This window comes from Nuphar pumila, chromosome 2 (assembly GCF_984573655.1).
Source record: "Nuphar pumila chromosome 2, dmNupPumi1.hap1.1, whole genome shotgun sequence".
In the NCBI taxonomy this organism is placed as follows: domain Eukaryota; kingdom Viridiplantae; phylum Streptophyta; class Magnoliopsida; order Nymphaeales; family Nymphaeaceae; genus Nuphar; species Nuphar pumila.
Genome location: NC_143250.1, coordinates 140,377,049 through 140,402,139, shown reverse-complemented (window position 1 = coordinate 140,402,139; position 25,091 = coordinate 140,377,049). Strand labels below are relative to the sequence as shown.

General features: G+C 43.3%; 1 protein-coding gene across 2 annotated transcripts in view; it reads right to left on the bottom strand.

Moving 5' to 3' along the window:
* The window catches only part of MLO4 (Seven transmembrane MLO family protein), a 70,590-nt gene extending 45,730 nt beyond the window's left edge, over nucleotides 1–24,860 (bottom strand). The window contains exons 1-8 of one of the 2 annotated variants that reach the window (XM_089996942.1): nucleotides 24,562–24,860; nucleotides 24,416–24,473; nucleotides 24,108–24,313; nucleotides 23,876–23,992; nucleotides 23,692–23,752; nucleotides 22,655–22,746; nucleotides 9,019–9,093; nucleotides 8,682–8,767 (exon numbers count right to left, since the gene is read on the bottom strand). In XM_089996942.1, the coding sequence (XP_089853068.1) occupies nucleotides 8,682–8,767; nucleotides 9,019–9,093; nucleotides 22,655–22,746; nucleotides 23,692–23,752; nucleotides 23,876–23,992; nucleotides 24,108–24,313; nucleotides 24,416–24,473; nucleotides 24,562–24,687 (821 nt within the window). In that variant the 5' untranslated portion in view covers nucleotides 24,688–24,860. The remainder of the gene's footprint in view (nucleotides 1–8,681; nucleotides 8,768–9,018; nucleotides 9,094–22,654; nucleotides 22,747–23,691; nucleotides 23,753–23,875; nucleotides 23,993–24,107; nucleotides 24,314–24,415; nucleotides 24,474–24,561) is intronic. The other variant, XM_089996943.1, reaches the window with a different exon arrangement.
* Between the last annotated feature and the right edge of the window lie 231 nt (nucleotides 24,861–25,091).

Here is a 25,091-nt window from a genome sequence, read left to right as displayed (position 1 = left end):
ACTGAGTCACTGGGTTAACCCGGTGAGTTTTTAAACTATGGTTCCTTTTATAGTGGACCACACAAAGCATGTGATTGGTGCTTATATCCATATTCTGGAGTAGATGCAACAACAAATCCAACAATTTCAGCTCCTTGTTCAGTCAGCCACTGCCCCCTCTTCTTCTGCTCTTTCCTCTTCTTCTTGTGCTGCCTTCAGAGGTATCTCAGATCATCCTTCAGGGTGGTTGATAGATTTAGGGCCCTCATGTTATATGATAGCCCATGAATATGTTCCAACCCATTGTTAGCTCCGCAGTGGTGTGTTTCATGCTACAGACGGTTCTTCTATGTTAGTTTTCAAAATTGGTTGTATTTTCTCAAACTCTTATCATGGTTGCAAATAGATTATTTCCCAAGTTTATCATGTTCCTTCCCTAGCCACTAACCTTATTTATGTTGGCCAAATTACTAAATATAACTATAATGTTACATTCTCTTATATTGATTGTGTTGTGCAGGATCAACGATCAGGGAGGAGAATTAAGATTGGCCATAGAAAGGGGGATCTCTATAACCTGGACTGGCTCTACATGAGTGAACAGAAGAGATATGAAGTTGGTCTGGGCACAACTATTTTAAATAAGTATGCTTTGTGGGACCAATGATTGGGTCATACTTCCAGCTCTAGGCTGCAACACTTGGTAGCTTCAGGTAGTTTAGGTGAGTCTGAGTTGGTAGTGTCTAAACATGTTAAGGAGTGTGAAAGTTGTAGGTTGGCAAAGGGTCATGCCTTGCTATTTGGGTTGAGATATAGAGAATCTATGAGTCACTTCAAGCTTGTACATTCAGATGTATGGGGTCCCTTATCCATTTTGTCTAAGAGTGGTTCATTATATTTTGTCACTTTTATAGATGATTGTATAAGATTTACATGGGTTTATTTCATGAAGAGTATAAATAAACTATTGTATATGTTCAAGAAATTTTATGCAATGATTGAGACAATTTTCTGTTAAGATTAAAGTGTTGCGTACTGATTTTGGTGGAAAATATATTGGTACTATATTTGAAAATTTTCTACGGTAAAAAGGAATTGAACACCCAAAAAAATGACCATACACTCCTGAACAGAATGGTGTGGCAGAAAGAAAGAACAAACACATCTTGGAGACTACTAGAGCATTGCTCTTCGGTGGAAATGTGCCTAAGGACAATTTGGCTGATGCACTGTATATGGCAGTCTATCAAATTAATCGTATGCCTTTAGGAGTACCCAAACTTATATTCCCATTTCAAAGATTGTATGACTTTGCTCCAAATTATAAGATGTTGAAGATTTTTGGATGCACATGTTTTGTTGTTTTGACTAATAGATATAAAAACAAGCCATCTCGTTTTGTGAAATGTTTTTTGGAATTTTTGCATGGGCAAAAAGGGTATAAGTGTTACGATCCGGTTGAAAAAAGAATTTGGGTATCAAGACATGTGTTTCATGAAAATCCTCCCTATTTTGATAAAAATGTGATGAAGGATAAATAATTAGTTGATTTGTCCTTTCTGATACCTTTTCCTGTGGGAGAAAAAGATAAGAGGAATATGGAAGGTTAGGGAGAGGAAGCTCAAGGGAAAGGCAATAGATTTGAGCAAACTTATTCTCGGAGACATGAAGGTGTGATGGAGATACCTTTTTTGGATCAGGCAGAAGTAGAGAATTCAAGGATCATAGAGGCCAATTCTGATTCACTCCTAGTTGATCTAGAGCACACAGATTAAGAGTCCACCACCATGTCCTCATCTCCCCAAGTACATAGAAGTTCCATAATCTCTATACCTACTCATTTTGTATTCTATAATTCCTTTTTTCCTCAGCATTGTTCGTATTTTGCCTTAATCTACTCCTATGTCGAGCCTACTTCCTATTAGGAGGGAGCATCTAAAGAGAAGTGGCAACAGGCAATGACTGAGGAGTTGAGTGCACTAGAGAGGTATAATGAAACAATAGTGTCAAGAACAATGCCACAAAGTAACTACAAAGAAGGCACAAACATAAACAAGAAGCCACTAATAGGCAAAATACAATAAGCCACAAAGGGCTAATCACCAAACACACACAATGTGAGAAGAGAGAGAACTAAAAATATAAAAATGATATATTGAAAATTCTTTGAAACTCCGCCTGTGTAGTTATACACTGCCAGTCCCAAGCCCAGATAAAGGAGGAGGGTTGCGGTAGGCCTGTGACAGCCAGCATAAAAACTTTGTCATATCCTATGAAAATGAACCAATATGAGAATTTCGTTGGGGCGTTCCCTACTGAGCGACGCGCTGTACTCTCTAGGCCCGGAGGCAGTGATAAATGTGCAAGGGTTGCTAGGTCGTCGCCCAGAAGCGACGCGTCACACCGGCGCCCGGGTGTGGTGTCAAATAGGCAAGGGTTCCCTCACTTTGTTGGACGGGTGGGGGTAAAGAAGTTAGTCCAAGACCATAAAATTAGGTTAGCCACTTGGAACATAGGGTCTTTAACTGGTAAGTTGGTAGAGTTAGTAGATGTTATGTGTAGGAGAAAGATTGATATTTTATGTCTTCAAGAGACCAAATGGGTAGGTGAGAAAGCTAAAGTGATAGAACCTTGGGGATATAAGATTTGGTATACAGGAATAAATAGGAATAGGAATGGAGTAGGGATTGTTATGAGTCGTCAGTTTATAGATAATGTAGTTGAGGTCCGTAGGAAGGGTGATAGAATTTTACTTATTAAATTAGTATTAGGTACGGATATTATTAATATTATTAGTGTTTATGCACCTCAAGTAGGTTTAGATGATTTCATTAAGCATCAATTTTGGGAAGATTTAGATGGAGTAGTACAAGAGACATCTTATGGAGAAAAGCTTTTCATCGACGGTGACCTTAATGGACATGTAGGCATTAGTAGTGATGGATTTGAGAATATCCATGGAGGCTATGGTATAGGAGAAAGAAATGAAAGTGGAGAAAGGATTTTAGATTTTTGTTTGTCCTATGATATGATCTTAGCAAACACTTGGTTTAGGAAGAGGGAGTCTCACCTAGTAACATTTAAAAGTAGGGTTAATACGAGTCAGATAGATTTTTTCCTACTTAGAAAGAGAGATAGGGGTTGTTGCATCGATTGTAAGGTTATACCAGGAGAAAGTGTAGCTACACAACATAGAGTCTTAATTTTAGATCTTAGAATTAGACAATGCCGCAAAAGGGATAGACATAGGATAGATCCTAGAATTAAGTGGTGGGCACTGAAAGGAGCTAAACAAGGAATGTTTGTAGAGCAGGTAGTTAAGGAAGTTGATTGGTGTCTCGAGGAGGATTCAGAATCAATGTGGAATAAGATAGCGGGTGGTATGAGAAAAGTAGCTAAGGAGGTATTGGGTGAGTCTAAAGGCGGTGCACCACTAGGTAAGGATACATCATGGTGGAACGAGGATGTCAAATTAGCTATTAAGGTTAAAAGAGAGTGTTATAGAAATCTAAGTAAGAGTCGTGATAATGAGAATTTGGAGAAGTATATGATAGCAAAGAAGGAAGCTAAAAAAGTTGTTCGAAACGCGAGGGCTAAGGTATATAAGGAGGTTTATGACAAGTTGGATACCAAAGAAGGCGAGAAGGATATTTATAGGCTTGCAAAGATGAGAGATAGGAAATCGAAGGATTTGGGTATGGTTAGATGTATCAAAGATGAAACGCAAAGGGTTTTAGTCAAAGATGAGGAGATTAAGGAGAGATGGAAAGATTATTTTGATAAGCTATTTAATGATAGTCATGCTCAAGATCTTGGAGACTTCTCCATTCCTTTTCATGAGATAAATCGTGACTTCATGCGCAAGATTCAAAAGAAAGAAATTGCAGAGGCTTTGAAGAAAATGAAATCAAGAAGGGCAGTTGGCCCAGATGGTATACCTATCGAGGCTTGGAAATGCTTGGGAGAGAAAGGTTTAGAATGGTTGACAAATCTTTTTAACTTGATTTGGCGAACAAATAAGATGCCTAATGAGTGGAGGAAGAGTACTTTGGTGCCTTTATATAAGAATAAGGGTGATATACAAGATTGCACAAACTATCGTGGTATAAAACTCATGAGTCATACTATGAAACTTTGGGAGAGGGTGATTGAGTCTAGGTTGAGGAAGGTTGTCATGATATCGGAGAATCAATTTGGTTTTATGCCTGGAAGATCAACTATGGAAGCTATACATCTTCTTAGACAACTTATTGAAAGATATAGAGAGAGGAACAAAGATTTGTATATGGTTTTTATTGATTTAGAGAAGGCATACGATAGAGTACCTAGGGACGTTCTCTGGTGGACAATGATGAAGAAAGGTGTTTCTCTCAAGTACATTAGTATAATTAAAGATATGTATAAAGGAGTAGTAACCAATGTCCGCACTTGTGGAGGGGTGACAACCAATTTTCCGATAACGGTTGGGTTACATCAAGGATCTGCTTTAAGCCCTTTCCTATTTGCGATAGTGATGGATGAGCTTACGAGATCAATTCAAGAAAATGTACCGTGGTGTATGTTGTTTGCTGATGATATTGTTTTGATTGATGAGTCTAGAGCTGGGGTTAATGCTAAGTTAGAATTATGGAGACAGACATTGGAAGCTAGAGGTTTTAAGTTGAGTAAGAGTAAGACTGAATATATGGAATGTCGGTTTAGTAAGCAACGAAGTAGTGATGGGAGTGTAGTGAAGCTTGGTGAGCAAGATATACCGGTGAATGATTATTTCAAATATTTGGGATCCATCATTCAAAAGTATGGAGAAATTGATGGAGATGTAAATCATAGGATAAAGGTTGGGTGGATGAAATGGAAAAGTGCTACTGGAGTGCTGTGCGATCGTAGAATGCCATTGCGGTTGAAGGGAAAGTTTTATAGGACGACTATTAGACCCGCTTTACTATATGGTACGGAATGTTGGGCTGCCAAGAGACATCATATTCAAAAAATGAGTGTAGCTGAGATGCGGATGCTTAGATGGATGTGTGGAAATACAATAAAAGATAAGATTCGGAACGAAGAGATACGTAAGAAGGTAGGTGTTGCACCCATTGAAAATAAGATGCGAGAGAATCGTTTACGGTGGTTTGGACATATTCGGCAAAGGCCTAATGATGCTCCAGTTAGAAGGTTGGAGAAATGGGAAAATATATTAGTTAAAAGAGGTCGGGGTAGGCCTAGGAAGACTTGGATGGAGATGATAGGAAAGGATATGAATGCTTTGAACCTCACCGAGGACATGGCGTTGGATAGAAATGATTGGAGGAAAAGGATTCATGTGGAAGACCCTAAATGAATTTCTTTTTTGGTTCATATCGCTGACCCCAATTGTTTTGGGATGAAGGCGTAGTTGTTGTTGTTGTTGTATTGAAAATTCTTTGAAAATCATTAAGAATGAGGGGGTCTTTGACCCCTATTTATACAACTATGGAGACCAAAACATGGGATGATATGTAATACTAGTTTTGGTGCTGCCCTATTCAGCGGAAATTCTGTATTTATTCAGGAGGTTAGAAGTCAACCAATTTTGTCGGGTAGTATAACATAAGGGATCATCCCCCCTATATGTTGGAACCTTTTTGCTTTTGCCTAAAAATGAAGTTTCTTCACTTCTCCCTCTTTGAGCCTTCCCTTGTGAAACCATCATTGAGATTTCGGTTTTGAATAGTTGGCACCATGAATTGGTTGTGCTACTAGTTAGGGTCCTTAAAATGGCCAATCATATGTGCTATCTTGTTGGAAAAGCTTCAATTATGGAACACTTTCAAAAAATCCATAAATGTAATATACATATGTGCATCTTTATGGGTTACAGAATTCCTAAAATCATAGAAGCATGCAAGAAATTTTCATATTAATGGCACAACTACAAAAAGACTACTAATATATACAAAATATAAAAGGGGTTCAATAGCGAAGAATAGCTAAAGGTGAACTGCAGAGATTGAAAAGAGATACCCCTAGCATATAGAAAACAGTGGTACAAACTACAAAGTTCAACTTGTGCCTTCAAGAGATTGGTAGATAGAAACCATATAAAATATTTTTTCCTGCACTAATTAGCTGAAAAAATGAACAGCATCCTGAACTAGATGAATCATACAATAATATGGCATGCAGAAAGGAGATATGGACAAATATGTGCCCTGATATAATGATATTCATTTTATAACCTCTACATAAGGCACATCATAGAATATCAATGGAGTGGCTAATCATTAAGTCCATTTCTTAGCCACATTCTGGAAATGTACTTTGAATAGCAAAGGAATAGGCAAGGAGGCAATTCTAGTTTTCTATTTCTTTGCCATAACTGTAATCAACACGGCACTGCATTTTTCCCACTTGCTAACTTTCCAAGAGACAGTAGCACAACTGTCCAAATGTCTCAACAACAACAAACAACAACAACTACGCCTTCATCCCAAAACAATTGGGGTCAGCGATATGAACCAAAAAAGAAATTCATTTTGGGTCTTCCACATGAATCCTTTTCCTCCAATCATTTCTATCCAACGTCATGTCCTCGGTGAGGTTCAAAGCATTCATATCCTTTCCTATCATCTCCATCCAAGTCTTCCTAGGCCTACCCCGACCTCTTTTAACTAATATATTTTCCCATTTCTCCAACCTTCTAACTGGAGCATCATTAGGCCTTCGCCGAATATGTCCAAACCACCGTAAACGATTCTCTCGCATCTTATTTTCAATGGGTGCAACACCTACCTTCTTACGTATCTCTTCGTTCCGAATCTTATCTTTTATTGTATTTCCACACATCCATCTAAGCATCCGCATCTCAGCTACACTCATTTTTTGAATATGATGTCTCTTGGCAGCCCAACATTCCGTACCATATAGTAAAGCGGGTCTAATAGTCGTCCTATAAAACTTTCCCTTCAACCGCAATGGCATTCTACGATCGCACAGCACTCCAGTAGCACTTTTCCATTTCATCCACCCAACCTTTATCCTATGATTTACATCTCCATCAATTTCTCCATACTTTTGAATGATGGATCCCAAATATTTGAAATAATCATTCACCGGTATATCTTGCTCACCAAGCTTCACTACACTCCCATCACTACTTCGTTGCTTACTAAACCGACATTCCATATATTCAGTCTTACTCTTACTCAACTTAAAACCTCTAGCTTCCAATGTCTGTCTCCATAATTCTAACTTAGCATTAACCCCAGCTCTAGACTCATCAATCAAAACAATATCATCAGCAAACAACATACACCATGGTACATTTTCTTGAATTGATCTCGTAAGCTCATCCATCACTATCGCAAATAGGAAAGGGCTTAAAGCAGATCCTTGATGTAACCCAACCGTTATCGGAAAATTGGTTGTCACCCCTCCACAAGTGCGGACATTGGTTACTACTCCTTCATACATATCTTTAATTATACTAATGTACTTGAGAGAAACACCTTTCTTCATCATTGTCCACCAGAGAACGTCCCTAGGTACTCTATCGTATGCCTTCTCTAAATCAATAAAAACCATATGCAAATCTTTGTTCCTCTCTCTATATCTTTCAATAAGTTGTCTAAGAAGATGTATAGCTTCCATAGTTGATCTTCCAGGCATAAAACCAAATTGATTCTCCGATACCATGACAACCTTCCTCAACCTAGACTCAATCACCCTCTCCCAAAGTTTCATAGTATGACTCATGAGTTTTATACCACGATAGTTTGTGCAATCTTGTATATCACCCTTATTCTTATATAAAGGCACCAAAGTACTCTTCCTCCACTCATTAGGCATCTTATTTGTTCGCCAAATCAAGTTAAAAAGATTTGTCAACCATTCTAAACCTTTCTCTCCCAAGCATTTCCAAGCCTCGATAGGTATACCATCTGGGCCAACTGCCCTTCTTGATTTCATTTTCTTCAAAGCCTCTGCAATTTCTTTCTTTTGAATCTTGCGCATGAAGTCACGATTTATCTCATGAAAAGGAATGGAGAAGTCTCCAAGATCTTGAGCATGACTATCATTAAATAGCTTATCAAAATAATCTTTCCATCTCTCCTTAATCTCCTCATCTTTGACTAAAACCCTTTGCGTTTCATCTTTGATACATCTAACCATACCCAAATCCTTCGATTTCCTATCTCTCATCTTTGCAAGCCTATAAATATCCTTCTCGCCTTCTTTGGTATCCAACTTGTCATAAACCTCCTTATATACCTTAATTTAAAGGCTGGCATCCGGAGATGTCTGTAAGAATATAAAAACAACTGCAAAGAGTTATAGAGGTTTGCTTGAATTTGATATCTATACAAGCACTTTGACAAATTCATGACTTGAATTAGAGGATGTGGTCACCATGAGTTCAGTCTGCTACTACCTACGGTTCCTAAAATGGCCAATCATATATGCTAGCTTGTTTTAAAAGTTTCAATTCCCTCTCTAACAAATCCATAAATGTAAAAGAGGGATATATGTGCATATTGAGAGTTTACAGAATGCCCAATATCAACATAAATAAGCAATTTTCTCATGTATGAAAACTATGCAGGAAATATATTAATGTCACAACTATAAAAAGACTACTAATATTTGAATCAGTATAATGCTTCCACAAAATATAATTTGCTGAATATAGAGAGCATCAAACATGTGTTATATAATTGCACGTTTACCTTATTCCAACAATCCCATGAAACTCATCCTCCATGTTGCGGACCATGTATTTGTGGAAATCATATGATAGGGGAAGTCTATGGTTCTGAAGAAATAAAATATGAAAGCTAAATATTAGAGACAGTTTTCACAATAAAATGTGGAAGCCAAAGACAACAATTTTCCTACTGAAAGTAGTTAAAACAAAACAACCAATCAGAATTGAACAGTTCACTTTCGTATGCACAAGTTATTAATGGGGACATTATTTCTTCTAAGCTACTCATCACATCAAGAGAACTTTGGTATCAACCATGAACTTCACAGGAGAAGTTAGAGTATGAAAAATGTACTCACAGTGATAAACGCCAATCGTAGTGCCATATAATCAGACCGTTTCATAGAGTTCCTGAACTGGTGGAAAAAGCAAAGCTGCAATGGAAGCAAGCATTAACGATCTCCATGGTATGGAAAAAGACAAAACAGCAACCAGCATTAGCAATTCATGTTGTACACAAAATGCTGAGATATGTTTAGATGGAGATTGACATTTAATAGGGGAAAACAGCATGAATTGCAGCTCCTACAGGAGACTAGGGCTGTCAATGGTGGGGATCTTCACAGGGACCAACTAGACCCAAACATCCAGGTATGAGCATAAAAATGCTAACATGAATATTATTCAGGTCAACCCGAAGCCGACTAAGTAACATATAGGTTGGGTTTGAGTTACGATTTTTTTCCAGATGTCTGTCCTGACCTGGCTGACCTATGTTATATATGTATTGTCAAGTAAAAATATATGTTTAAATACCCTTTAAATTATACAGGTGAGGTTTGGGCTTCCAGTTTCTTGACTGACATAACCAAACCATGAACTTAAACAAGTGTGCTTATTTGGGCCATTCAGTTTCCCTCTGATGGAATAGAGGAGTATCCTTGTATAAAAAAATTCAATAATGCAAGAGTGCTCTGTCTTTTAGTATTCTTAATGATATCCGGCTAGATTTATTCACCAAGCTATTCACTAAAATATCCAGTATATTCTTAAAACTATCACCTGCATCTGACAAATTTCACGAAATAGAAATCAATTTCAGGAGTTGAGTTTTCAGGGAATAGTACTACCAGCAACAGATACACGTGGATTCATCATTTGTTTAAGTGTTGCTTTAGTCAATCTTCTGATGTCATTTCTGATACAGTTACCAGCCACAACATTACCATTAAAATGCAGAAAATTATCTAAAACATGACAAGCATCCCAATTTTTACCATGACAATGTACACTCGCACAGACAGACGGACACACTTTGGTCTATATATTTTCTCATATGAGCCATGAAATATATTTTTCTCATATGAGCCATGAAATTACAGAGGAAGCATTCTTGAAGTTTCTTGAGCTCAGCATGACAAACTGTAAAACCCCATTTAAAAAAAAAAAAATCTGTTTGGACCCGGGCCGGGTCGGGTCCGGACCCGACCCGACCCGACCCGGGCCCCTTTTTATTTAGGGTTTTAAGAAACCCGAGCGTTCGGGCGCCGCAACCCCCCCCCCCCCTTTTTCTTTCCCCTTCTCGTGCGGGCAAATTTGGGAAACCCACCAGGGGTTTCCCCTTCCGATTTCCCCCTGCGACTTTAAGAGAGAGAGGTTGGAGGGCGAGGGGAGTCACGCCTCCCTCTCGCAGCCCTCGCTCCCCCCCCTCCGCGCCGGTCACCTCCCTCGCTGCGCCCTGTCGCTGACGCCGGCCACCATTCCCAGGTACGCCATCCTCCCTCTTCTCTTCTCCTCCCTCTTCTCTTCCTCACCCCCCCTCTCAGTCGCCTCGCCGGGAGGCCGACAGGCGGCGCACCCCTCCCACGTCCCCTGTGCCCTTCGGAGGGTCGACAGGGAACCCTCAGGCCCCTGTCACCTGTCTTCTCCCCTTTTTTTTCTCTTGTGGGGCTGTCAAAGGGCCGGCGGGGGTCCAGTCACCCCCTGCGACACCTCTTTGCCTGTCGTCATCTTTGGGGTTGCCGTGACTCGGTCTGGCAGGGGCTGAGGCCCCTGCCATTCGTTGACTCTTCCTGGCAGGGGCCTTGGCCCTGCCACTTTCATTGTTGTCGGCAGGGGCTGAGCCCCTGCCACTTTCATTTTCGCAGGCAGGGGCTCAGCCCCTGCCACTTTCATTGTTGTCGGCAGGGGCTGAGCCCCTGCCACTTTCATTTTCGAAGGCAGGGGCTCAGCCCCTGCCACTTTCATTGTTGCCGGCAGGGGCTGAGCCCCTGCCACTTTCATTTTCGCAGGCAGGGACTCAGCCCCTGCCACTTTCATTGTTGCCGGCACCACTTTCATTGTTGCCGGCAGGGGCTGAGCCCCTGCCACTTTCATTTTCGCAGGCAGGGGCTCAGCCCCTGCCACTTTCATTGTTGCCGGCAGGGGCTGAGCCCCTGCCACTTTCATTTTCGCAGGCAGGGGCTCAGCCCCTGCCACCTAATCGGTTCTGGCAGGGGCTCAACCCCTACCACTTCCATTATTGCAGGCAGGGGCTCCGCCCCTGCCACTTGGCTGTTGCTGGCAGGGGCTCAGCCCCTGCCACTTGATTGTTTCTGGCAGGGGCTCAACCCCTACCATATTTATTTTGCCGGCAGGGGCTCAGCTCCTGTCGCTTCTTTGCGATTGGCAGGGGCTGACCCCCCCTGCCGCCTCGGTATTATTTTTGACAGAGGGCTCAGCCCTGTCACCCCGCGGCTGTCTGCAGGCAGGGGTTCGCCCCCTGTCGTTTTCCTAATTTCAGCCTGTAGGGGCACACCCCTATTGCCTCTCTCTTTTCCTGTAGGCAGGTTTGTTTCTTTTACTTTCCGCATGATAATTAACGTAGCACTGTTGCAGACCTCGCATCGGACCCCTCGCTCTGGCTCCGCGGCCCGAGCCTCGTATCATCTACACGCGTAGACGCACGCAGCTGCACGACATCCCGAGGTAGGGGAAAGTCGCACGATGGGTTTGTAAGAATGAATTAAAATTATAAGGATTTTGTGATAGAATAGTTTATTTGGCATGCATTCTCACTCGTAGAAATTCCTAACTGGTGATTGTCTGTGTTGTGTTTCTGCATCTGTATTCTTTTGAAATTTCATACTTATTGTTGAAGCTCTACGAGTAGACTCATTGCTAGAAAGACCTTATTCCTGTATGTTCGCCAGGCTCACTGTTATAAGTTACTATAAATGCCTTATTGATTATTGCCTGATGAATCTTGGAGGTGACTTCTTGATTCTTAGTATTCGAGCATGCCAAGCATAATACAGACATTTATAAAACCTTGTGATAGGCTATCTATCAAGAACCCACAAATTTACTTTGGTAATTAGACCTGAAGAAAAGTATGATACAATAGTACGGGAGGTCATTCAGTACCTCAAAGTGATTAAGAAATTCCTTATTGATATCCATTAGATGATACCGGCCTCCCCAGGCCCCTCTGCTCAGAGAGCAATTCATGTTATATATGAACCAAAAGAATCATAAACCATTATGCTGCCCTCTCATCGTAGTTGTACTTCTGGGAAGGTACGATCGTACTTTTGGACAAGTACGTCCCATGTGGGTTACGATGGTGGGATGATGAGGTTGTGGCAACCTCGATGAGTGAAATTAGCAAAAGGCTGAGATCACATAAAAAGGTGACCATTCGCCTTCACAGGCAAGATGCTCGAGTGGGTCTAATAGACCAGAGCATGTAGGATGGGGCGGCGGTTAAGAAACCCCCGTCGTACCCATCCGATCTTCACGGTTCATCAAGGGAGAGGATGGATGGTACAAAGACTCTGATGGACAGGTTGTTAACAACCACCCCACGAGCAAAAGACTCGGTTTTCCCCAGTCATCGGAGTTAGGGTAATTGGGATTACCATAAATTATCCTAGGTGGTAACTCCCAGGCACTTCTGAAGAAGTTGGATGCATCCATGGGCCACGAATGCCTTTGGGGATTTACTCTCTTGGTCACTGACCGTCCCCTTAGGAGCGGACTCAGTCAGCCATCCGGGTTAATGAAAACACCTGACATAATAAACCCCCGGATCGGTCTCGGCTGTTTCTACGTTTCGCGTCTGTGCGTACCCACAGGCCAGTTAATATCAGAACTTAAAGAATATATTCAGGAATAGATATAAATGACTGAGACTTACACTGCTTCTCTTTGCACTTATTACATATGCTAGAATAGACTACAACTACTTTAATTGCTTAAATATCATAATTGCTTATCTCATGAATGTCCTGTTTTATTTTCATTCTACTTATCTGTTCGTGCACCTACTAGTTTGTTATGAAACTGACCCATTTCATGGGCAGGTGAGGAGTAGGACTTCACTGGCATTCATTTTCTTTCTGCTGGCGGCTTGGCTCTGGGACTTTTTGGAGTTTTCTTAGATTTATTGAACTTTGGAATAAAAGACCCATTTTGTAATAAACTGCAGATTTTAATCGATTGCCTTATTTCCTAAATTCCTTTAAGATGTTGTACATGTGAATGATGGTTTTTCAGCTAACGTACCCAGGATTGTTGACTTGTGTCCCTTTTTAAATGTCTTCCGCTGTTGTTTTTAAATATTAAACTTTAAATCTTTGAAAGGTTTTTCGATAAGGTTTTCGAAATCACAAGTCGAAATTTTGGGGCGTTACAACTTGGTATCAGAGCCAGATCAGAAAGAAGTGAATCTTGACTATTGAGCATCCCATCGCGCTGTAAGTAAGTCTTTGATATTTCATAGCATGTTTAGACTAAATTATATTCTTGTTTTATTCGTAGTACCGTTGGATATATGGATCCGGTTACTGGTTCTAATAATAGTCGCGGTGGGAGCACGCGTAGTGTACGTGGCCGTTCCGTAAGGGGCGGACGTGAGATGTTCGGGGCTGGTTATTGGGCTAACCGCCCTCCTCTACCCATTTTTACGGATGAGAAAGGCTTCGCACTACCAATCGCCTACCAGATACCCTTGGCAGCAGCGTGGGCTGAAGTGCATGCTCGAGAAGGTGGTTTCGCGCCTTCACACATTCGGGTGCACCATCAGACACCACAGGAGTCATCGGGAGATTTTGTTCCCCCTGAGTTAGCAGAGGAGTGCGGTTTCTGCGGAGGAATTGGGCACACCGTGGATGCTTGCCTCCACAAGGTCAAGCATGACGACAAGATCGCAATTTCGACTGCAGGCGAGCAACCGCCCCCTCCAGCTGACCCAGTTGGCGGTGTATCACCCACATATACACCTGCGACGGATTCTTCAGAATATAGTCTGGGCTCACTGGAATATACTTCGGCGACGCCCCTTTACGGGCAGGAGCCCTCCTACGATGAGCCACTTCCCTTCACCCCTAAGCGCAGATTCAGGCGCAAAGGCAATAGAAGGGAATATCTTAGGAAGTATTCTAGTCGTCCCTAAGGGGAGGTAGCACGCACCCAGTTTTGTTGGAGTCTGTGAACTCATTTATAACTGCGGAATATAACTTTTGCTTATGTACCAGCACAGCTGGATTCTAAATATTTGACTCTCGGAATAAAGATTTATGTTCTTGCCTTTGTTTCTATACTTATGCCTACTGGTACGTCTTCAGTGTTTTTGATTTTAATCTTGGTTGCTTTTTAAGGATGGCGGGAAACTCAAGCCACAGCATGGCCGATGAGTTGCGTGAACAGAGGGGATTCATGATGGATACCCTCAACTCCTTAGCTGAGGCGATTCGTAACCAGGGTCGCCCCCATCAGGATCCGGGTTCCCTTGCTGGGAATGCACCAACCGCCACATATGAAAAATTTCTGAAGCTGGACCCTCCTACTTTCTCTGGCAAGGTTGATCCTGACTTGGCGGAGAGTTGGGTTAAAGAGGTGGAACGGGTGTTCCAAGTGTTGTCCGTTCCTGAGGATAAGAAGACAATGTTCGGGTCCTTTCGTTTGAAGGACGACGCTCGCGAATGGTGGGACACTACGCGGGAGGTGCAGTTTCCGGGTGCTGAGGTGATTCCGTGGGAGGCCTTCCGAAGGGTTTTTCTCGAAAACTATTTCCCTCCTCATGCGAGGGAAAAGAAGAAGGTGGAATTTCTGGAACTGTGCCAAGGCAGCTTAAGTTTGAACGAATATATCGCTAAATTTCAATGGTTGGAGCGCTATTGTCCTCACCTATACGAGGATGATCATGAGCGGGCCGGGAAGTTTATTCGCGGACTGAAGGAAGGACTCAGGCATAGGGTTCTCACCAGTATGCCCGCGACTTTTTCTGCGACAGTAGCAGTAGCCACCCTACTGAACGAGGATTGGGAACGTTCAAAAAGTGTGCAAGCCAAGAAGTCAACCGCGTCAGGTGGTGAGCAGAAGACCTTTTCCGGCGGCCCAGGGCAGCGACCACCTTTTCCAGTGAAGACTGAAGCAGGGAAGAAACAGTTTCCTCCAGCAAAACGCCAGCGACAACAGGGCCCTCCACCGCCCAGGCAACCGTCGAGTGATAACTGCCCCAGGTGCAAGAGGCCTCATGTGGGACAATCTTGTCCGCGGGACACTGGCGGATGCCTGTACTGTGGCAAGATGGGCCATTTCATACGCGACTGCCAGAAGAAAGCAGCAGATGACCTCAAGCAAACCGGCAACGTAGCTCAGCCTCCTCGACCACCTCATCAGCAGCAACAACGAGCACAACCAAGCAGCGGCAGAGAGCCGGGTCGAGTTTATGCAGCCACGGTCGATCAATTGACCAAAGGGGATCTCGTTCAAGGTACCATTCTTGTTGCTGATCAAGCAGCTTTTGCACTCTTTGATTGTGGTGCTACGCACTCGTTTGTGTCAGAAAGATTCGTAAAACAATTGCATATAACGGTAAAAACACTTGATAAGGCATTAGACGTGTATAACCCCGTTGGGAAAAACACGGTTTACACTACTTACATACCTGATTTGGACGTAGTTATGGCAGAGCGGCACTTGCCTGCTTGTGCTATCTTGCTGGAGATGATTGAATTTGACGTCATCCTAGGCATGGATTGGTTGCACAAGTATCATGCCAAGATCTTTTGCCGTGATGGCAAGATCGTTTTATCACCTCCAGGCTCTTCGAGAGTAGATTTCAGAATCCCCAGACCTGTTCGAGCAAGCCGGATGATCTCGGCGTTTAAGGCACATAACTTCTTGCGGAAGGGATACACTGCCTTTTTGGTTAGTGTTATCCAGTCAGATCCAATGCCCATTCCCATCAGTGAGCTGGATGTTGTTCGCGATTACCCCGACGTTTTTCCTAAAGAGCTGTCGGGACTTCCACCGTCTCGTGAGGTAGAATTCAATATTGAATTGCTACCAGGTACGACACCAATCTCCAAAGCACCCTACAGAATGGCGCCAGCTGAGCTTGCAGAGCTGAAGAAGCAGTTGCAGGAGTTGTTGGATCAGGGATTCATTCGCCCTAGCGTTTCTCCTTGGGGAGCTCCTGTGCTCTTCGTGAAGAAGAAGGACGGGACTTTGCGGTTGTGCATCGACTATCGAATGCTCAACCAGGCCACAATAAAAAACAAGTACCCTTTGCCGCGTATCGAAGACTTGTTCGATCAGTTGCAGAAGGCCAAGGTTTTCTCGAAAATCGATCTTAGGTCCGGATACCATCAACTCAGAATTAGGAATGAGGATATTCCTAAGACGGCCTTTCGGACGAGATACGGACATTACGAGTTCACAGTCATGCCGTTCGGACTGACCAATGCCCCCGCAGCTTTCATGGACTTGATGAATAGGGTGTTCAAGCCATTTTTGGACACCTTCGTGATCGTGTTCATCAACGACATCTTGGTGTACTCAGAAAGTCGAGAGCAACATCGAGAGCACCTAACCGCTGTGTTAGAAACCTTGCGAAAGGAACGATTGTATGCCAAGTTCTCTAAATGTGAATTCTGGCTCGAGGAAGTCATGTTTTTGGGACACGTTATTTCTAAGGAGGGAGTGTCCGTGGACCCTGCAAAGGTGGAGGCTGTACTTGGTTGGCAGCAACCAAAGAACGCGCGTGATATCAGAAGTTTCCTTGGACTAGCGGGTTACTACAGAAGATTCATTTAGGATTTTTCTAAAATTGCGTTACCCCTGACAAAGTTACTGAAGAAAGAGGCTAAATTCTTATGGGACGAGAAGTGCGAGGCGAGTTTTCAATTATTAAAGGAACGACTTACCAGTGCTCCTATTTTGACCTTACCTTCTGGTAAAGGCGGATTTGTGATTTATACCGATGCCTCTGGGTCAGGCCTAGGGGCTGTGCTGATGCAGAATGGGAAGGTGATCGCTTACGCTTCTCGGCAACTTAAAATTCACGAGAAGAACTACCCAACTCACGATTTAGAGTTAGCGGCAGTGGTGTTCGCACTGAAGATATGGAGACATTACTTGTATGGGGAGCAGTTTGAAGCATTCACCGATCATAAGAGCCTTAAGTACCTATTTTCACAGAAGGAATTGAACATGAGACAACGGCGTTGGCTTGAATTCCTCAAGGATTACGACTTCACCCTCTCCTACCACCCAGGAAAGGCGAACGTCGTGGCTGACGCTCTCAGCCGCAAAGCACCGGAAGTTTCGATTAATGCCTTATTTGCTGGATGGAGGTTGGTCGAAGACCTAGCCGCTTGGGAACCTTTCGCAATCACTCAAGGTTCAATCGGTTTATCCCACCTTGTTGCTCAACCTGAGCTACTTGCGAGGATCATCAATGGACAACAAACGGATGCACGCTACGAGAAGTTGAAGGCTCAAGCGGTATTGGCAGATACACCTTTTTGTCTGAAGGAGGATGGAAGTATATGGTTGAGGGAGCGCCTTTGGGTTCCTGACGACCCGATTCTTCGAGATGAAATTTTGGCGGAGGCCCACAAGTCTAGATACACCATTCACCCGGGTAGCACGAAGATGTTCAAGGACCTACAACGCAGTTATTGGTGGAGCGGTATGAAGCGAGACGTGGCTGAGTATGTCTCGAGGTGTTTAACGTGTCAGCAAATCAAGATCGAGCACCAGAGACCCGGTGGGGTCATGCAGCAGATAGAGATCCCTCTATGGAAGTGGGAAGATGTTACCATGGACTTTATAGTCGGTCTTCCGAGGACGCGGAGAAAGCATGACGCGATTTGGGTGATCGTCGATAGACTCACCAAGTCGGCTCACTTTCTACCTATCCGTCTCAACCAATCGTTAGATAGTCTCGCTGATCTCTATGTTAGAGAGATTGTGAGATTGCACGGTGTTCCAGTCTCGATTATCTCCGATCGTGATCCTAGATTCACTTCAAGGTTTTGGGGACAACTTCAGTTGGCGTTGGGCACAAAGTTAAAGTTTAGTACTGCATTTCACCCTCAGACGGACGGGCAGTCGGAGCGTACGATTCAAACCTTGGAAGACATGCTTCGAGCCTGTATGATGGACTGGAAGGGAGAGTGGGATTCCCACACCAGTTTGGCGGAGTTCGCATATAACAACAGCTATCATGCGAGCATCGGGATGGCCCCATACGAAGCTTTGTATGGGAGGCCATGTCGATCACCTGTTTACTGGGATGAGGTTGGCGAGCGAAAATTGGAGGCACCTATAGTCTTGCAACACTATACTCAACAAGTGCAGATGATTCGAGAACGACTCCGTACCGCTCAGAGTCGGCAGAAAAGCTATGCAGATAGACACCGACGAGAGCTTGTCTTCGATATTGGCGAGATGGTTTTTGTTAAGGTATCTCCGACGAAGAGCGTATTTCGGTTCGGGAAAAAGGGAAAGCTGAGTCCTAGATACGTCGGACCGTTCGAAATCCTGGAGCGGATTGGAGAAGCAGCTTATCGCGTGGCGTTACCTCCGCAGTATGCTCAGATCCATAATGTTTTTCACGTATCCATGTTGAGGAAATATGTTCACGATCCATCGCATATCATTCATTATGATGATGTGGACATTAGAGGGTACTTGACATTCGAAGAAAGACCAGTGGAGATCATCGACCGTCGTGACCAAGTGCTTAGGTCAAAGACCATTTCCTTTGTAAAGGTTCGGTGGCAACATCATGGGATTGACGAATGTACTTGGGAACCTGAGAACGATATCAGGGATAAATATCCTCACCTGTATTTTGATTCTTCAAGGTAATAGATATTTCGCGGACGAAATTCTTTTAAGAGGGGTAGGATGTAAAACCCCATTTAAAAAAAAAAACATCTGTTTGGACCCGGGCCGGGTCGGGTCCGGACCCGACCCGACCCGGGCCCCTTTTTATTTAGGGTTTTAAGAAACCCGAGCGTTCAGGCGCCGCAACCCCCCCCCCCCTTTTTCTTTCCCCTTCTCGTGCGGGCAAATTTGGGAAACCCACCAGGGGTTTCCCCTTCCGATTTCCCCCTGCGACTTTAAGAGAGAGAGGTTGGAGGGCGAGGGGAGTCACGCCTCCCTCTCGCAGCCCTCGCTCCCCCCCTCCGCGCCGGTCACCTCCCTCGCTGCGCCCTGTCGCTGACGCCGGCCACCATTCCCAGGTACGCCATCCTCCCTCTTCTCTTCTCCTCCCTCTTCTCTTCCTCACCCCCCCTCTCAGTCGCCTCGCCGGGAGGCCGACAGGCGGCGCACGGCCCCTGCCGCGCCCTCCCACGTCCCCTGTGCCCTTCGGAGGGTCGACAGGGAACCCTCAGGCCCCTGTCACCTGTCTTCTCCCCTTTTTTTTCTCTTGTGGGGCTGTCAAAGGGCCGGCGGGGGTCCAGTCACCCCCTGCGGCACCTCTTTGCCTGTCGTCATCTTTGGGGTTGCCGTGACTCGGTCTGGCAGGGGCTGAGGCCCCTGCCATTCGTTGACTCTTCCTGGCAGGGGCCTTGGCCCTGCCACTTTCATTTTCGCAGGCAGGGGCTCAGCCCCTGCCACTTTCATTGTTGTCGGCAGAGGCTGAGCCCCTGCCACTTTCATTTTCGCAGGCAGGGGCTCAGCCCCTGCCACTTTCATTGTTGTCGGCAGGGGCTGAGCCCCTGCCACTTTCATTTTCGCAGGCAGGGGCTCAGCCCCTGCCACTTTCATTGTTGCCGGCAGGGGCTGAGCCCCTGCCACTTTCATTTTCGCAGGCAGGGGCTCAGCCCCTGCCACTTTCATTGTTGCCGGCAGGGGCAGAGCCCCTGCCACTTTCATTTTCGCAGGCAGGGGCTCAGCCCCTGCCACTTTCATTGTTGCCGGCAGGGGCTGAGCCCCTGCCACTTTCATTTTCGCAGGCAGGGGCTCAGCCCCTGCCACCTAATCGGTTCTGGCAGGGGCTCAACCCCTGCCACTTCCATTATTGCAGGCAGGGGCTCCGCCTCTGCCACTTGGCTGTTGCTGGCAGGGGCTCAGCCCCTGCCACTTGATTGTTTCTGGCAGGGGCTCAACCCCTGCCATATTTATTTTGCCGGCAGGGGCTCAGCTCCTGCCGCTTCTTTGCGATTGGCAGGGGCTGACCCCCCTGCCGCCTCGGTATTATTTTCGACAGAGGGCTCAGCCCTGTCACCCCGCGGCTGTCTGCAGGCAGGGGTTCGCCCCCTGTCGTTTTCCTGATTTCAGCCTGTAGGGGCACACCCCTATTGCCTCTCTCTTTTCTTGTAGGCAGGTTTGTTTCTTTTACTTTCCGCATGATAATTAACGTAGCACTGTTGCAGACCTCGCATCGGACCCCTCGCTCTGGCTCCGCGGCCCGAGCCTCGTATCATCTACACGCGTAGACGCATGCAGCTGCACGACATCCCGAGGTAGGGGAAAGTCGCACGATGGGTTTGTAAGAATGAATTAAAATTATAAGGATTTTGTGATAGAATAGTTTATTTGGCATGCATTCTCACTCGTAGAAATTCCTAACTGGTGATTGTCTGTGTTGTGTTTCTGCATCTGTATTCTTTTGAAATTTCATACTTATTGTTGAAGCTCTACGAGTAGACTCATTGCTAGAAAGACCTTATTCCTGTATGTTCGCCTGGCTCACTGTTATAAGTTACTATAAATGCCTTATTGATTATTGCCTGATGAATCTTGGAGGTGACTTCTTGATTCTTAGTATTCGAGCATGCCAAGCATAATACAGACATTTATAAAACCTTGTGATAGGCTATCTATCAAGAACCTACAAATTTACTTTGGTAATTAGACCTGAAGAAAAGTATGATACAATAGTACGGGAGGTCATTCAGTACCTCAAAGTGATTAAGAAATTCCTTATTGATATCCATTAGATGATACCGGCCTCCCCAGGCCCCTCTGCTCAGAGAGCAATTCATGTTATGTATGAACCAAAAGAATCATAAACCATTATGTTGCCCTCTCATCGTAGTTGTACTTCTGGGAAGGTACGATCGTACTTTTGGACAAGTACGTCCCATGTGGGTTACGATGGTGGGATGATGAGGTTGTGGCAACCTCGATGAGTGAAATTAGCAAAAGGCTGAGATCACATAAAAAGGTGACCATTCGCCTTCACAGGCAAGATGCTCGAGTGGGTCTAATAGACCAGAGCATGTAGGATGGGGCGGCGGTTAAGAAACCCCCGTCGTACCCATCCGATCTTCACGGTTCATCAAGGGAGAGGATGGATGGTACAAAGACTCCGATGGACAGGTTGTTAACAACCACCCCACGAGCAAAAGACTCGGTTTTCCCCAGTCATCGGAGTTAGGGGAATTGGGATTACCATAAATTATCCTAGGTGGTAACTCCCAGGCACTTCTGCAGAAGTTGGATGCATCCATGGGCCACGAATGCCTTTGGGGATTTACTCTCTTGGTCACTGACCGTCCCCTTAGGAGCGGACTCAGTCAGCCATCCGGGTTAATGAAAACACCTGACATAATAAACCCCCGGATCGGTCTCGGTTGTTTCTACGTTTCGCGTCTGTGCGTACCCACAGGCCAGTTAATATCAGAACTTAAAGAATATATTCAGGAATAGATATAGATGACTGAGACTTACACTGCTTCTCTTTGCACTTATTACATTTGCTAGAATAGACTACAACTGCTTTAATTGCTTAAATATCATAATTGCTTATCTCATGAATGTCCTGTTTTATTTTCATTCTACTTATCTGTTCGTGCACCTACTAGTTTGTTATGAAACTGACCCATTTCATGGGCAGGTGAGGAGTAGGACTTCACTGGCGGCCGATGGCGTGGTGCAACGTGGATCAAGATTCATTTTCTTTCTGCTGGCGGCTTGGCTCTGGGACTTTTTGGAGTTTTCTTAGATTTATTGAACTTTGGAATAAAAGACCCATTTTGTAATAAACTGCAGATTTTAATCGATTGCCTTATTTCCTAAATTCCTTTAAGATGTTGTACATGTGAATGATGGTTTTTCAGCTAACGTACCCAGGATTGTTGACTTGTGTCCCTTTTTAAATGTCTTCCGCTGTTGTTTTTAAATATTAAACTTTAAATCTTTGAAAGGTTTTTCGATAAGGTTTTCGAAATCACAAGTCGAAATTTTGGGGTGTTACACAAACATCCCAATTTACTATGACAATACACACACATACAAACAAACAGACAAGCAGACACATTTTTCTCATATATCAATCATCAAATTAAAATGGATGATTTTCATTTTTGAGCTCATGAATCCCACTACATGAATATTTTTCCTATTCTCAGATTCTCAGGCACTATCTTTTGAAATAGCATCTGTCATATGATCAAATTTGAAATATCAAATAAATATGCCTTATGTTCATCTATTTACATTTATGCAACGGTACCATAACCATGCAGAAACTAGATACATGCAACAAAAATGTCTTTTCAGTTCATTTGAGAAAAATGTTGCAAAATGCTTGTGCCAAGATATCGCATACTTCTTACTATTGTATAAAATGCTTGTTATAATCACAGAAAAAGTGTGCAACATTTTAGCTTGATTTCCTAGTTAAACTAAGTTGCTACTACAAAATTCTCATAATGCACATCCTCTTAACTGGATCACAAAAGAAAAGTTTTGAAGCTTCTATATTACCATCCAAATAAGAACCTTGTTCTTGCTCCATGGGTGAGATGCATGGTGAAAAACAAAAGTGGATTGACGCTTGATTACTGCACCCCGTTTGGCTGCAAGAAAGAGAAAGAAACGAAAAAAAAAATAACAATTTCTGAGAAAAATTAGAAACGGTATTGAAACTGTTGGTTAAACATTAGTATGATGGCCATTTTCATACTGTTTACTGTAAAGCATCGTGTTACTTCCCTTCTCCCAAACATATACCCAGACATGGCATCAACACTAACTATTCTTTGAATCTAATACACTTTTTGAGTCTCTGGCAGGTGTTAGAACTTTAAATGGTATTAGGACAAAACATTTAGGTTTTCCATTAAACCCTGATATGTATATTTTCATTTGACTCAAGCATCAGATAATCATGAATGTTTTCTCATTCTCATTAACAAGACCAGCACTCTAAACCACATCCAGTTTGCTGAAACGAACATCATCAGTCATTTAAAGAAAAAAAGAATCAACAAAGCCAGTAAAAATATCATCACCTTTCCAAATGTTTGCTGCAGTTTTCCTTTAACCAATAGTTTGCTCAAAACAAGGGTACTTGCATCATGAAGATAGATTTTGAGCATTTTTGATATGTACCTACGAGGAGCTTTTCCCTCCTGGCTCTTTTTAATCACATAATTATTCATATTCTGAAATTTTTTCTCTAAATTCATGAAACCTTTCCTTTTTCAATCTCATCGTCAATGGCTTTTTGGGCATGAAGCAAAACTTCGACTCCTAAAGGGGAGCTTCCGTGTACTGGTTTAAGACTAATATTTCCCAAACAATTGCATAGGAAGCAAACCTGTCAGAAGAAAACCTAGGTTGTGGGCAACATGATGACAGCAAAAATTCTACTGAGATTCAGCAAACATAACTAGTTAATTCACAAAGGAAAATAATCCAATTAATAACATACATCTATAAAATAGTGTGCTAGAGTTGGCAGGCAATAAAGAAGTGGTGGTCCTTAAACAAATCATCACTTGAATTTTGTGCATACTTACCCCGCAAATTTTCACTGATTACCAAATTTGCTTGTGTTTCCCACGCCCTCCAACTATAAATCTGGAAAATTCAAGAATCAACTAATTAGGCAAGATGGGGGATGAGCAAATATTTCGGAAACTTTACATGTTACCAATATCATCAACACAAGAAGCTCTGTGTAATTTACACATGACAAAACACCTTAATCATAGCCAGGACAATTGTGAAGCAGCTGTAGAATACATGGGTGACCCCAAGAAGGAACAAGAAACGGTGAAGCTGCTCCAGACTTTCATATGAAACAAATGGTTCATGACCCTGCATATACAAACAGGACATGGAAGAAAAAGGAGAATGTTCAGTAATGCATTTTTGGGACGGCTGCGAAAATCCTATGAATATAAGAATCCGGTTAATGAACATGAAAGAGCACCTCAGCGCAGCTATTAGAAGCCATACTGATCCCTTCCAATGGAACAACTGTTTGATTGACATCAGTGAGAATGGAGACTCTGTCAACATCCTCCCTCGCGCAAGGATAGAATCGGCTGGTGAAAAGAGATGACTTCACACAGATCTCAGAGATCCATCTCGCCCATTGTCCCAGCATCAGTGATATAAATCCCAGCAGCATAAGCTCTTAATCAAAAGAATGGTATACATCAATACAAATACAGAAGACAAAAAAAAAGAAGAAAAATCAAAACACAAAGAAATCTACAGAGGTTCTTCATTCTTCACCTTCCTTGATCTTATCCAAAGAAGCCAAGAGAGCCTTCCTCTTTGTTTTCTTCAACCACTGCAACAAACAAATGATTAACTGAAATCCATAAAATAAAAAACTAACAGATCCCCACAAACCAAAACACCTCCTACTCATTCAATACCTTTCCAAAACGGTAGATTGATCTTTCTACAACGAAACAAACGAAAACCATTACTGTGGTGACCGTAGCAACCGACCACGTCGGTGTATCAGCTAGTGATCTTTCCTCTCTTCCCACTTGATCCATTGCTTCTCACACCAACCACTTACAAAAAAACTTACACCCCAAATCAGAACTAAACAGAAGACCACAGTTTCTCTCAATAATTCATGTGTTCATTTTTTTTTCAGCTAATCAAGAAAGACCCATGTCACAAATCACATAAACCACCCCAAAAAAGGCTTCACTTGATGAAGACCATTCCTCTCATTAATCCACGTCTATTAAATCAGAAAATTGAGATCCACCAACGTGAATTCCTCATGCCCACCTTCATATTTTATGATTTTTTCCTTTTTTTTTTATCTCTACGCCTCACCTTCATAGTCCAGCTTCTGAGCCAACCCATGTCCGTCTCTGTCCACATCGAAACCACTGCAGTTTTTGTCATTTCCTGCGATTTTTTTTTAATGAGGAGCCCTCAAAATACT